The 16,038-nt window shown below is 31.6% G+C and overlaps 1 protein-coding gene across 2 annotated transcripts in view; it reads right to left on the bottom strand.

Moving 5' to 3' along the window:
* Positions 1-16,038, bottom strand: part of LOC129953363 (uncharacterized) — a 55,527-nt gene that overhangs the window by 14,560 nt on the left and 24,929 nt on the right. Inside the window, exon 1 of one of the 2 annotated variants that reach the window (XM_056066494.1) lies at positions 2,242-2,968. The exons of the other annotated variant lie outside the window; for it this stretch is intronic. Coding sequence (XP_055922469.1) covers positions 2,242-2,368 — 127 coding nt within the window. The 5' untranslated portion in view covers positions 2,369-2,968. Of the gene's footprint in view, positions 1-2,241; positions 2,969-16,038 lie in introns of those variants that run through there. 2 annotated transcript variants of the gene reach the window in all.

Raw genomic sequence — 16,038 nt, 5'->3', positions numbered from 1 at the left:
TGATGAGTTGGTTTTCTTACACTAATGCACGTATTTTGTAAAAACAAAAACGGGACTTTCGGGATTTGATAGGGTTTTTAACAGCGGGATTGTAATTGATTAGGATTTTGAATAAGTGAGATTTTAAGAGACGGGATTTAAACAAATCGGTATTTTAGAAGAAAGGATTTTAAAACATTTTTTCGTTTTTTTTTTTTAAACTTGATTACGATACGCTCCCTGGACGCAGTTTGCGATGCGTTGCGCGAACCAAACTATTATTTTGGTAATAAATGTACACTATTTGTAAAAATGAAAACTACACGTCCATAATACAAACAAAGTATTAATTAAAAGTGTTCTTTGGTACTTCGTTTTCTCGCCGCAAGGAAAGTATTACCATTTCTCAGGACCGTATTTGGCGGGATATGAAACAAAAATTACTTGATTCAAAGGAAAAAGTAATGTTAAAGATTTATTCATAAGACACCTTCACTTCAGCTTAACGTGCAGAATTTTCAACATTTAAATCATTGTTATTTACTTTAAAAAAAAAACTCTTTACTAGAGTGGAGACATTAAAAAAAATATTCAAAAAAACAACACCAACACTTACAATAAGTTACTATCCGTATAAATTCTCAATTAAAACACCGATGGTTTAAGTTTTTGAGTTTTTGCGGAAGTTTCCTTACCTAAATACAGTGCTAGTACCTCGCATTGGAGCGTATTAACGGTAAAGTATTGTTTTGGTATAAATAATGATTTTTTATTTTATATTTTATCTTAAAGTATCTAAATGCGTACCTAATTGTATTTATTTTTATATTAAACAAACACATTTTTAGATTAAACCCCACATTATGCATAAATATCATGTTTCTTTTTAAAAAATGACAAAACGGGTAATATTATCATATTTAAGATTTAAAAAACAGCGGAAATTGATCATAGCAAAAGTGTTGAAAACAAAGAGTAAATGAAAATACAGTTATTTAATTATTAATATTTTGTTGTGTTATGATGACAGCACGTTTCATGTTTTCGGTTTAGGCTCCTAACTTTTCTTGTAATGTATATCCATAGGTGCCTATATTTAAACAAATATATTTAATATAATAATTACAAAAAAATATACTACAAATACGAAGTTTATTTAAAATTAAAGTTAAGTGAAAGATTTCTGCTGTTTTGGACCCAGCTGTATGTATGCAAGTTCATATTTGTTAATCCTTTCACCTGCCCCATACCCTATTGTGTGGCCAAGCAGTGCCAGCATATATATTCATACTGCGGATTTTATATGCCATTGTTTTTTGTGATATGGTAGGCACAATTGGTCTAGTAATTTATTGTTAACTTTGCCGTTATTTTTTTTAAATTTGTATTTTAATTTTATTTTTAAATAGACTTCTCCCTCTTATAGAAAAACATGTTGTCAAGTTTTGCGCCTAAATTGTAGTATTTCCTCAGTTTGTTATTACTATTTCACAGCTTCACACAGTTTTTACTTTTTAAATTTACACAGTTTCAATATAGGAACTATAGTCGTAACATTTTTTTTGAAACACTCTTGCTTCTGTGCTCTTAGCTTAAAAATTGTTTCCATTAACCTTTAATCAGTTAAAAAAAAGTCAACTCGCAAATCATCACCATTTCAGTAGTATATTTAATGTATATTTCGAAAGGCATCGGATATTTGCTTGTAAAATTGTACTTTAGAAATTATTAAGTACAAGAGGTTCATGACCCTATTTTGTATTAGCTTTAGCCGCAAGAGAAATTAACACCTAATAAAAATTAAAGAAAACTTATTGATGTTGAAGAAAGAAGGGAGGACAGAACGCTGACCTTATTCTCCGTAACATCACCGAGCAACACCACCAATATACACGCTGAAACACGGTCGCCAGCCAATTTCTTTATTTATCACGGCCGGCGCCAACAGGTAAGTCTCTACCCAATAAATTTAAAGGAAAGTAATAAATACAAATTAGTTTTTTAGTTTAGAAATTGTGAAATAGTAGGTAACACTTCTGAAAATCGCTTTTTTCTGGCAAATTTTAAGTACAAACCCAACAAATCTTTGTTTCACTAATACAATTTGTTTCTCAATTATGAATTTTTATATTGCCCAAACTTAAATACAAAGCAATGTATCGCAACACGACACAATTGTATGAAAAGTTCAAATTTTTAAAAATTCCGTATTTATTTTTATTTTTGTATTAGTATTTATATATATGTATGTTGAATACTTACTTTTTATCTTAACATTTTCTGAGGAGCCTTGCAAAAGCAATACATTTTTTGAAGCTCCTTTAAAAAATTTATTAATGTTTGGCATAACAAGTTGTTGTTCGCCTTCAACCGTATAAACAACGGACATAATGTCAATAAATTGTGTGCTATTTCGATAAAAAAAGGTTTTTAGGAACTCGTTCTAATTTCTTATTTTTCCGTTTTCACTTAACCTATTAGTGGCTGGTTATACCTTATAACTTGTTAGGCACTGTATGAAAGTAATACAGTCTGCTTATTGTTCTGTAACACTGACACACAAACCGGCATGCAGAGCGCAGCGGTGACGACGTACAAGTTCAAGAGTAACCACCTTTCAACACAACAATTTTGTTTTTAGTTTTTGATTCACTTTTTCTTTTTATTTTCTGCTTGTTAAAAATATTAAATTTGACAATACATTTTTCGGCAAAAATATTCTTAGGATTTTTTCCAAATCGTAATAGATTTAGTACTAAGGACGACTCATCATAAGCGGATTGCACATGATCTATTCTATGTCTATCAATACCGATACCGAACACCGAGAGAAAATCGCAGTCCCAACTAGTAATGTTAACGGTCAGAGCTATATTGAATGGGGAAGCTTTCACTTAGTGAGCTTTTGTCTTCCAAATAGGCCAACAAGAAGCAAATCAGTTGTCTGTCTTGTATATCATGTACGTGTATGAGAAAGTTAGGAGATAGAGATTTGCCATGCCACACTGCACTAACGTTGCAGTTGGTTGTTGGTTGACTTGATAATTTCAACTTCACGTTCACATTAACAATTCGAATATCGAATATGAAACCAAACCAAGCCGAGTCTGGCGCGGGCGCTGCGACGCGATGCGACGTCCGACGATGTCTTTAAATCCATGTCAATGCAAACATTTTGGTTTCGATTGTTGGTTTGAAGCAAACATGTTGTCGTTGCCAGTAGTGCATTAGGTAGGTTCCCTCTTTTTGTTTTTGAAACTGTTTGAGTTTGATACAAAAAGCGATCTAGGTCAGTGTGTGTAAAATATGCACATGTGACCAGTTTTATTGTTTTTTAATTAAATATGGTTGTTATGTGAAGTATGATGTGAGAGAGCTTGAGATTTTTTAATAGGAATGGGAAAAGTTATTTCAAGCTGCCTAGTCGAGTTAGTCATTACTAGGTAGATGTTACTACATACAACAATTTGTTTGTTGTGTTTTATTTTATTGTACCTCTGATTTCTCTTTTTATAATTTTCTTTTTACCCTGTGTGAACTCTGTCGGCTTTTTCTCAACTAATTACTTAACTTCAACTTTTATAATATGTAATTGTGGAATAATTTTTTTAGGGTCAAATCTTCTAATAAACAACCCTTGAAGATTCAATTAATTAATCGCTATTAGATAGATACGCTAAGGAACAAAAACCCTTAAACTTCGCATAGGTTTCAATGTACTCGTATTGTTTGTAAGATATGAACATGTTTACAGTCAATACCTAGTTTTTATTAGCACAACCAAAATATAAAAAAGTACATTTCTTTTTTGCAATAATGAATGATTGAATAGTTAATATATATTTAATGTAAAGGGTGTTATTTTAAGAGGTAAATACATGTATGTACATATATGACTTTAAAATGGTATAAAACAAAGTCACAAATTCTATATTAATCGATCGAAAATCACAAATTTAGAAAAAAGTTAATTTTTTGTTTATTTTTCGCTAAAAATGTATTTTTCATTTCCCAAACCGAAATTCATTTTCCTAAACAGATGCTACTTTTATGTTCAAACATACAGTTTGTTTAAAGTGAGCTTAATCATTTAATAAAATTCGTGTATGAAAATTAAGAAATAAACTATGATTTTTAAAATAAATTTAAACAGTTACATACACTACGTTGTTAAAATTCAACAATCTTTTTTGAAAACCAAACTGTCATATTATTGAGAAGTGCTTACGTATACTTCAAGTTCTATGCCTCTAAAAACATCCTTCAACCTAGTACCTTTTTCATATACATACATATGTACATTGAACATTTTTTGTAACTTTAAAACAATAAACACTTTTTCATGACAATAGTTACTCTTGGAGAATTTGTCAATTCCTCGCAAGAGGCAGTACCCGTGAAAAGACTTTAGATGGCATAGGCAGGGATCGAACCCAAGACCTCTAGCATGACAGTCCAACGCACTAACCATCATGCCACGGGTACCACATTCCTGACAACATTACTCGCACACAGGAATGGTTGAGAGTTGTAAGTCACTAGGCCTTGGTTCTCAACGGACTGTCGCGCCACCCAATTTATTTATTTATTTATAAAACAATAAACAAATAAAGGTTATCGCTTCATACAATTTTAAAGGACTAAAATCTATATTTAATGCGTAATCCTACCATTTATAAAAGTCACATATAAACGGTGATTTTTTAAGATCTTGAGAACTTTAAAAAAAAAAAAACGCATAAAATTTGCAAAATCTCATCGATTCTTTATTTGAAACGTTAGATTGGTCCATGACATTTACTTTTTGAAGATTATTTCATTTAAATGTTGACCGCGGCTGCGTCTTAGGTGGTCCATTCAGAAAGTCCAATTTTGTGTAACTTTTTCGAGCATTTCGGCCGGAATAGCCCGAATTTCTTCGGAAATGTTGTCTTCCAAAGCTGGAATAGTTGCTGGCTTATTTGTGTAGACTTTAGACTTGACGTAGCCCCACACAAAAATAGTCTAAAGGCGTCAAATCGCATGATCTTGGTGGCCAACTTACCGGTCCATTCCTTGAGATGAATTGTTCTCCGAAGTTTTCCCGCAAAATGGCCATAGAATCGCGAGCTGTGTGGCATGTAGCGCCATCTTGTTGAAACCACATGTCAACCAAGTTCAGTTCTTCCATTTTTGGCCACAAAAAGTTTGTTAGCATTGAACGATAGCGATCGCCATTCACCGTAACGTTGCGTCCAACAGCATCTTTGAAAAAATACGGTCCAATGATTCCACCAGCGTACAAACCACACCAAACAGTGCATTTTTCGGGATGCATGGGCAGTTCTTGAACGGCTTCTGGTTGCCCTTCACTCCAAATGCGGCAATTTTGCTTATTTACGTAGCCATTCAACCAGAAATGAGCCTCATCGCGGAACAAAATTTGTCGATAAAAAAGGGGATTTTCTGCAAACTTTTCTAGGGCCCATTCACTGAAAATTCGACGTTGTGGCAGATCGTTCGGCTTCAGTTCTTGCACGAGCTGTATTTTATACGGTTTTACACCAAGATCTTTGTGTAAAATCTTCCATGTGGTCGAATAACACAATTGCTGCGAACGGCGACGAATCGACATTTCACGGTCTTCAGCAACACTCTCAGAAACAGACGCAATATTCTCTTCTGTTCGCATTCGTGTGGTTGGTTTAATGTCGAATAAAGTAAACTGAGTGCGAAACTTGGTCACAATCGCATTAATTGTTTGCTCAATTGGTCGATTATGTATACCATAAATCGGACGTAAAGCGCGAAACACATTTAGAACCGAACACTGATTTTGGTAATAAAATTCAATGATTTGCAAGCGTTGCTCGTTAGTAAGTCTATTCATGATGAAATGTCAAAGCATACTGAGCATCTTTCTCTTTGACACCATGTCTGAAATCCCGCGTGATCTGTCAAATACTAATGCATGAAAATCCTAACCTCAAAAAAATCACCCTTTATATGATCAAACAAGTTTGTACAATATTCACACACTATTGTAATCTTTATATTTAATTATAAATATATGGTAGCAAAAAGGATTGTTGTTTTTTTGTTTATAAATTTTCTTCGATATCAAAAAATTATTATTTTTCTTTTCTGTTTGAAATAAACAAATCGCTAGCTTAGCATGATTCCCATAAAAAACATTCATCTTCTTAAATAGTCTAGCCGATGAAATCGACACTGGCTCCTATTTCCCGCTGGTGACAAAAACGCCTTTTGTTGCTATTTTAAATTTGTATTCACAGAAACAAAGGAAATATATCGGTTTTGAAATTTCGATCAAAAAAAGTACAAAATTAAGTCCTGAAACCGTTGTAAGCTGGTATTTGGCAAAATGAACCTTACAAATATACATTACATAATATGTATATTGATAAAATGTGGGTTTCTATCGACGACGCGTTCTGTCAGGTAAGGTACCATGACAATAATCCTAAATTCACTTTTATTACGTGGCTTTGGCAAGAAGGGTCTAAATATTTAATTTGGACGACTTCCTACATATGGCAGCATTGCAGTATGCCATATTTAATAGCCAAAGTACAATAGCTTAGAGGGTTTTTGGTGCATTTCACGCACAAATGTTAGAAGTTCTTTTAAAAGGTATATTAAAGAGTTGTCTCTTTATTTTGACTGGACTTTTTATAACTGCTTAAAAACACATTTAATGTAAAAATAAATCATAATTCATGAATATCTAAAAATAAAGGCTCAAACAAAGGCTATATAATTAGTACTAACAGTTCAGCTACTGTAAAAATGGGTCAGGGTGTACAACAAATCCCTACCTTAAATTCTCGGTGACTCAAAATTGTAGACAGGACCTTATTGTAAACATTCATTTTTTTCTATGAATAAATACATACTTATCATACAAATTTACAAATGCAAATATTTGTCTAAATAATCACCTAAATTACTCTGGTCTGTTTTAGCTAAGTAATTAAGAGACTCAAAGCCTTGTCTCGAAAATTACGGAATGACTATCCAGATAAGATTTTCTAAGTAAAACTCCTTACACAAATAATAAAATATCGAGGATTAAAAATCAATCTTTATGAAATTTGTGTAACATTTTTTGTAGATTTTTATGAAAAAAACTGACTGTTGTATTCTTGTACTCGTTTTACTGAAGGTCGAAAACAGTATTTTTTATAAGATCAAATCATTTTTTGTTCGAAAAATATTCGAGGTGACTATTATTTTATTTTAGCTTTTTTAAATTATATTAAAAAGTTATTGTAATCGGTCCGATTTGTGGAATTGAAAATGTTGACATTTTTCGACGTTTCAAGGTCCCTTGAGTCCAAATAAAAGATTTTTCTAGAAATGTCTGTTCGAGCGTGTGTACGTACGTTCATACGTCCGTTCGTCTGTTTGTCCATACGTCCGTGAAGCCATAGCTCAAGAACCAGTAGCGATATCGACTTCAAATAAATTTTGTTATACAGATTATAATGCAGAAATATGCAGAAAGGACTCTCCATAAAATTGAGTGGGCATTTTTTTTTTGCTGTGTCTAACGTTGTAACGTATTACGTTGTTGTAAACTATTTAAGGGGAACTTTAGGAGAGCATCAGATATGGGCACCACCATGCTTTATTACATATATGCATTTGTAACCTTTATAACTGGTTTTCTATTACCGTTACCTTTTATTACAATAATAAAATTATTATTTAAGACCGAAGACGGAAACGTTAAAGCTGGTATACAATTTCACTGGTTTGGTATTTAAAGAGGAAGGACTTTGAACAGAATGGATCAAAATGTAATGCAAAAATAAATTCAAAAGAATTAAATTTAAATGTTTTATTCTTTTTGTTCAAGTTTGTAACAACTCACTAACTGAGTATAATATATAATTACTACTCAACTAATTTTATCTCGCAATAAATATCGTTTATAACATTCAGTAGGTTGTTAATAAAAATCCAACAGTTAGTTTTTTCATAAAAATTAAAGTCTACAAAAAATAGTATTTAAAATTGGTAAAAATGTATGTTCGGCTCTCGATATCTTGTGAGTAATAGAAGATTTTAACTTCAAATTAATTGTGTATCCAATTTGTATATGTTTATGTAAGAAATAAAAATTTGTAAGAAATGCTACTAAAATTTTTAAAAATCTCGTTACCAAAAATAGATTTTGAAATCAAACTATTCCATCATATGCAAAATATTTTTGGTAGTTTTTAAACTTTTAGGAATAATTCAACCGACAACTTTTTTTAACAAAACGTACAAACCTTTTAAGCAAGACAAATCGACAGACAAATTATCGTGAAGTTATCAGTGTGTGATTTTTTTTAAATTCATAAGTCGCTCAATAGCTTATGATTTCAATTTTGTTTTAATTATTAAGTAACCGACCAGCCAATGAATTAATTTTTTAAGTTAATACATCACTAACTTGAAAATTAAATATTGTCTTAATTCATTAGTCACTAACTAGCTTTTAAATTAAATTGTAGATTAAGCTAGAAAGTTACTTCAGTTCTTGCAACTCTGATTTCCAGAAGTATAACACCCAATGTTTAACAATTATGTACGAGCACATTGAAGCTTTTTCCCTGGTACCATTACATTACATACTACTAAGCACATAAATGTACAGGGTAGAGACACAGTACCTTTGGGCGACAAGACTATATAAGCTAATAACAGCACAAGACAATTAATACAGGGAAGATTTACAGAGGAAACAGAAAGAACGCATGACAATAGCACGCGGCAGGTTTCGAGATGGTCCCCCATCATATGTACAGTACATATGTATGTCTACTAACCACGCTCAATGATGCTTGATTTCGATGATCGATGGAAACCAATGCTTTATCAGTGACTAGGCCGTTGTCTCCATTAAAACCATTTTACATAAAACTAGTAGATACTGCTTGTTTAAACTTTAAATAGACATATAGTTCTTCAACACAAAAATTCTTATATATTTTTTAAAAACTTCTAAGGTTAGAAATTAAAATTGGATGTCCAAACTTATTCATAAATTCAATGTACGATACTGCAGAAGTTCTCTCAAAATAAGTTCACATTGAACCGACAAAAAATTCGTTTAAGTTGTTAGCAAAAAAAAAAAACTTTTCATAATCCTAGGCGAAGACTAAGACTAACACGATTTAGAGTCTTAGGCGAAAACTAACGTGTTTCGATTTTCCATGCGAAAACTAAAGAAGATGTGTCTCAGTCGTCGTAATGCACAAAAACTGGATTTTAGGGTCGGTGTATAGCAACCTCTTGATATCCACCCTTGAGCCTGGGCGGTATAATAGAAAAAGGTAATTACTTTGAAATTCCATAGTTCATTAAACAAAATGAAATGTCCTTTTTGTTTTGTAGTTTTTTTTTCAAGGTCAGGACTTTAAGCCCAAAGCAAAACCCACCATACAAAATCCCCTTCACGAAATCCCAAAATCTAAAATCTCCTTAATTCCCAAAATTCCCAATTCCCCAAAACCAAATATTTACTTCGACCGGAGTAAAGTACGAACCCTAGTAACTATTCTCATCAGCAATAGCAGTTTCTGCATTTAAATTTGATGAACATCAGAGTAAAATTGTTGGTCCACAATATAGTACCAAGCCTTACACACAAATGATGAAAACCAACAAGCATCGTGTTTGAAAATTTTAGAAGTCAAAGTCAAAGTGTAGGGATTTTATTGTTGGACATTTTGAGGTTGTGTATTATGTCGGTATCCTTTTTTGTCAATCATCTTAAGGTGTATTAAATAAAACAAAATCGTTGGCAACGGCCTAACCACTGATAGAGCTTCGGTTCACATCGATCACCGAAATCAAGCATCAGTGCAGTGATAGTGGTTAGTACACAGATGGAGGACCGTCTCGAAACCTACCGCGTGCTGTTGTCATGTGTTCTTTCTGTCTGTTGTTCTTTCTCCTATGTCCTTCTGTCTTGTATTAATGTCTTGTGTTGTTATCACCTAGTCTAGTCGCTCAAGGTGTTGTGTTCTCAACTCTGTAAATCAATGTGCTGAGTAGTGTGTAATGTAATGTAATGTTATGTAAAAACGAAATGTCCATCGATCATGCACTTTATAATTATATTTTTTTTAAAAGATGGTTCAAATTTTACGCGTTTAAGTATAGCTTCATGTACATTATGTGGGGTCCGACATCAAAACATATTCATACCCCCACCTGACGATCACAACAATAAAATTCTTGAGAAATTTTGTACGTAAAATTATTAAATATAAAGCAATTCGTCTTTATTTTTTACATACTTGTTTGTATATAAACATATATTTTATATTTATATATTGGAAACCAAATTCCCGTTTGTTACCGCTAGTATCTTATCATTTTTATTGGTGTCCTATGCTTACACGCCACTCTCTTTTATTTAGGTGACATCGTTCAATCATGTGCTTAAGTACAAAACATCCTTAGTCGTAAGTTCTCTATTAAATTATAGAAATTAAATAATTAAGAAAATAAAAAAAAAACTGTAGTTATATTATTTGTAATTCTAACGCTTTTAACCTTCAATCTATATAATAATTTATAATTACATAACATACTGTGACGTTCAATACTTGAATCGCCACCATCGTTGCAATCGTAATTGCTATATTATGATCGTCACACAAACAACACCATTGTCGTTTTGTTCTAGCTTCCTAAATAAAAAATGATAAAATTACTTGAACCAGCCAAGTACTGCTCACGTGGCTCACGTGTTTCTGATAGTTCAACCCCAAAGTAAATATTGCCTTCCACAAGCGTACTCCCTATTTATTATTACAAAATGATACCAACAATGTTGAAAGCATAGCTCAACGAAAATTCTAATCAACAAGTCTGATTAAGTAACACGAACGCCGAACGCTGTAATTTGTGTTTAGATGAATCGAAGTTTTGTGGAATGGTGGAAACTAACAGCCAGACTAAAACGGTGGCATTGGTCAAGAGCGAGGGGAGAATACGAGTGTCTCACAACACCCTTGACAAGTATGTAAATAGGAGACTTAGGTAACCTCATATGAGCGAGTTAAGAATAATATTTTCATTGAACACCGCATATGCTGTGCATGTTTGTATTTATAAATTTACGGAAATATAAAAAAAACAATTGTATGTATAGTACTCGAGACCGCACCGCTGCTGTTGATGATCACGTTCCTGAGACGTATGTTTTTCAAGTTGTGAGTGACGACGATTAACTGGCTGAGGGCGTTCTTTAGTAAGCATTGAAATAGGTATCTGCTGTGCTTTTTACTTTGACTGATACTAAAAATTCTGTTAGATTGATTAGTGGATTAAAAACAACACGTTTTGTGTTGGTTCTGACAAACTGATCAAAACAAAAAAGGCTAATATATTGTTCAGGGCTTAAAAATTTACGTTTTGCATCACTTTTTGAAATTAAATTCTTTATGCAGTTAACAGTGGCATTAAATAATGAAAATACGACCTAAATTGAGTATATCTCATTATTACAGTTGGAAGACCGATAAGGTACATTTTAAGTTAAATTAGTGTTTATATATATTTCTACCCTCTATTTTCCCAGAATCTATACTAATGTTATAAAGCTGAGGAGTGTGTCTCTTTGTTTGTTTGAACGCGCTAATCTCAGGAGCTACTGGTCCGATTTTAAAAAAATTCTTTCAGCCCAATCAGTGGGTAAGGCTATAGGTTTTACAACATCACGTTAAGACTAAGAGAGGGGCACCTTTTAAGAATGTTTCAAAATCTATCTTTTAATAATCTATTTTATGCTAACCAAATTTGTTATAAAATAAAGTATACCAGGCGCAACTATAGTTGCTATTATATTTATAATCAATGTTCGACTAAGTCCAGAAATTTCAAGCTTCCAAGATTCATTTATGAGAAAGCTTTTAAATTGTCCTTTTGATGTATCCGTTTTAATCACAAAGCATACCCATATGTATGGTAATTGCTTAGACACGACACCATGTATTTTTATTGTATTCTTTTTTATTAATTCCTACTTTCCAAAATTAGGGTTCGTCTCTAACATAACACTTACGTGGGGGTGATCAATGTTAATAGTCTACTGTGACATTTATGGACTCAGACGTTAATGGAGAGTTTCATGTTATTTGCACGTTTCATGTTGTTCAAGATACTGCTTTAATCATAAAGTCCTTAACAAATATATGGCCTCCATAAGCAAACATAATATATTAAACGTATTATTTTAATACAAAAATTTGATCAAGTTTCCCATTTGTCAATCTGAATATTTGACGTATCAACTCATGAATGTTTCAATGGAAATTTGTAAATTAATTTTTAAATTGATTTATACAAATATAAATATGTGCGATACAGTTTTCTTTATAACCCCCAATACTGTACTGTGTACTTTGCATTGTTAAATATTTTTCTTTCTCAATAGCTAGATCCCCCGATTCCGATCGTCTTGGTGCCCTGGCGCCTGCAGCCCAAATCATTGGGTCGATTGACTTTAAATTTGGAAATTAAGGTTTTGAGCTGATAAGCGTTAGGCGATTTTTTCATGTTTTTGCACTAAAAATAACAGTAGGTAGTCCCCGTACAATTGTTTTGGTAAAAAATCGAAATTTCCCATTTTTTTTTTCAAAACAAACCAACAGATTTTTTTTTAATTTTCTCTAATTTTTTTCTTCTTAATTTTGCTTCTTTTATTACAAAAAAATAATGCTCAGCCTCCTATTTTGACTCAATAATATTTGATGATAAAAAATGTCATTGTATTTGTTTCTATTTTTGAATGAATATTAAATATTTTTTTGAAAGTCGCTATCTCGAAAATGGGTTCTTATTTTTTGGGGAAATTACAATGTAAAGCCCATATTAATAAACTCCAAATAACTGTACATTAAAAATATTTGTAAACTCAAACTTTAACAATTGTTTAGAAATAAAATAAAGTTTTAATTTTTGAAAACAAACTTTTTCTGGAGGTATATTTTTAAATTTTAAAATTCATTAAATATTTTTAAATCTTACTCTTTTTTTTATCAAAATAACATTTTTCATCACAAATAAAATACATACAATCTCAAAATAAAGGTGTAAGATTGAAAATATAAGCACTTTTACATTTAAATCACAGTAATAAATAATTATATATTATAAAATCTTTCTTCTGTTATACTAAAATTGACATATTTCTATTTTATCGTTACATTATGGACGCTAAGCTTAAATAAATAAAGCTTATTTCTTAAATGTTTCTCAAATGTATTTATTTCAGCTCTCACTTTTTAATCCTTATGTTATATGATAATAGATGGTTGGGATTTCAGTGAATTCTTAAAGTTCTTCTTGTTTAAGTGATGATATGTATGAAGTTCTTTTGAAAATAAAAGCATCAGTTACATTCTAATTTATTCAGATTTCAAAAAATATTGAAAATTATCAATCAGTCGGAAAATTTAGTATCCAATTAATGAGAGTTCTTTATAAAACAAATTGTTTTTTAATCAGACAATTGATTTGTGTAGTAAGTTTTGACAAAGAAGATGCCGACGTTTGACATCAGCACTAACTAAATAATATGAATAAATGTAATATATGTTTTCTATATTATCACAATAATCTCAAAAACAATAGAAAGTATTTTCATAAGGTTGTCATCTATCGGAAGAGGTCTTCCGGAAAAAAGGGGTTACATTTTTTAAGATTTTCTGGAAATTGATTAAAATTGATAATTTGTGATAATTGTAATATCTAACAAATAAAATATTATTATAAAGTTTTAAGCTATCTTTTTCTCAACAGTCAACTTCAAATCAATGAATTGATATTAAACTAGTTCATCTTTAGATAAATCGCAATTTTGTATTATGTACAAAATACTGTTACTCAAAATTCTTACATCATTTGGAGAAAGCAAGATTATTGTACTTGATATTTGAAAGGCATTTGATAGAGTTTTGCACCAAACTCCCTTATCAAATTTATTGACGAATCTCTTCTTCGTTGGTCTTTTGTCTTTTTTTTACACTTCAGAATTTTTGGAAAGTAGTTAGCTTATGGCAAGCGTCAAACTACGATCAGAGGCTTTTCATAAGTGAATGTGTTTGTTGCTGGTAAGAAAATAAAACAATAATAGCCTAACACACGCACAAAATACAAAATATAATTAACATTTAACATGAACTATTACAGAACAAAAACTTAAATTAAGACGTTTACGATAGTGGAGCACTGGTTCTAAACAATGATTTTAATCCCACCTTATCGATGAGCAGTTTAAGTTGGATAAAATGCTCGTTTGATTTAAAGCTTTATTCTTCCTATAGTTAGTCCTATGGAAGTCAATATGTATAAAATTAAATGTACGCAGGTGATAAGTTCCGCCTCGGTAATTCAAATATACGCAAGATAGCAAATATGATATACAAAGAAAGAGTAACATAGGGATCATTGAACTCCTTTGCCCAGCGTCTGATAAAACCAAGCATAGAACTTGTCTTATTGACAATAAAATTATTGTGATGTGTAAATTCTAAGTTGAAACAGAAATGAACACATATATCTTTTAATGTGAAGACGAGACAGAATTTTCGCTGTGTTACACAATAATCAAATACACTAGCGGTTCGTTTTTTAGTAAATGTTATTGTCTGGCATTTTAAAGTGCTAAGTGCAAGGCTATTTTTCCCACACTAAAATGTGAAAGTAAGATGGCTTCCCTGGGGAACACAAGATTGAGCAACAAAAGGTTCTGTTCTGAATGACAATTTCTAAAATTTACCTCATAGGATCTGTTTTCAAGGTATGATTTGATCCAAGCGAAGAAAAATGGTGGAAAACCAAGAGCTTTAAGTTCAATTAAAATGATTTCGTGGCTAAGTTTTAGAAAAGTCAGTGTATCCACAGTCAACTTCATAACCTTGTTTGAAAGAACATATGTTTGAGAATGTGAGGAGATTTGTAACGGTTGATCTTTTTTTCATATAACCATGTTGCTGTTCGCAAATGAGATTCTTACTAAAAAACGCTACACTTTCACATTTTAGGAATACGAGAGAGCCTTGCAATGGGTTTTGTAGTTGGTTATATCCGCCTTGTTACCCTTCTCGAAAATTAGGTTTGGAAATGACGTCTTCCATATACTGGCAAATTTTCCTGTTTTTATAGAAAGCTTGAATATGAACGTTTGGGGTTAACTAAAGCATTTCTACACCAGCTGAGCAGTCATCATTCAACACAGATAAGAGATCAAGGACCGTACTCTGTAGCACAGGGATGTGAGTACAACTAGATTGGGAAAAGGAGTGAAGATTATGATTATATAAATTCATCACCTTCTTCAGGGCTATTAACAAATGACTCACGAAATTTAGTTGCGAAAGCGTTAAAGATATCAACAGTTTCATCTAATGAAAGGTTCTTGTAAATGAAGTTATCTGGAAAGCCATCTGATTTTGTTTTTACTTTACGAGTTTCCCAAATCAGTAAATAATTTAGAAAGACACTTAAATTCGTTAAATAGTTCAACATAAAAAGATAAGTTGATTGGATACAAAGTTCTGTAAGCCTTCCATGCCTTATTTCTTTTGTTACGCAGTAAACACAATTCTTAAGAATTATTAAGGATCTTATACAAATTTTAAACTGTTTTGTCAATGTTAGAAAATGCTAATGTATCAGCAATTCCAGAAATGGTTAAATCTTCAGACAACAACTCTAAATTAGATCTTCTGAAATCAAAATAATATAAGCAATCAAAGGAATTACTGTGTTCAAAACGATGATTATTTAAATCAAGAAAAATGTCCAAATGGAGTGATATTTATCAATATTAGTAATTCCTGATCTAGACTCTAGAAAAAGAGTACTAATAGCGTCAGAACAAAGAACTAAATCGAGAATTCGATTTTTTTGATGTTTTAATACAGCTTGTTTGCTGTAAGTTATTAAAAAGGATTTTATCGAGAAAAGATATTTCCAATTGTGAAGAAGAGAGAGAGGCTTCAAGGAAAGCTTCGTCTTCCGATTGAATGCAGCCAATGTGTGGTTAATTAA

This window comes from Eupeodes corollae, chromosome X (assembly GCF_945859685.1).
Source record: "Eupeodes corollae chromosome X, idEupCoro1.1, whole genome shotgun sequence".
Classification (NCBI taxonomy): domain Eukaryota; kingdom Metazoa; phylum Arthropoda; class Insecta; order Diptera; family Syrphidae; genus Eupeodes; species Eupeodes corollae.
The sequence above is the reverse complement of the archived record's forward strand: the minus strand, read 5'-3'. Positions and strand labels throughout refer to the sequence as shown.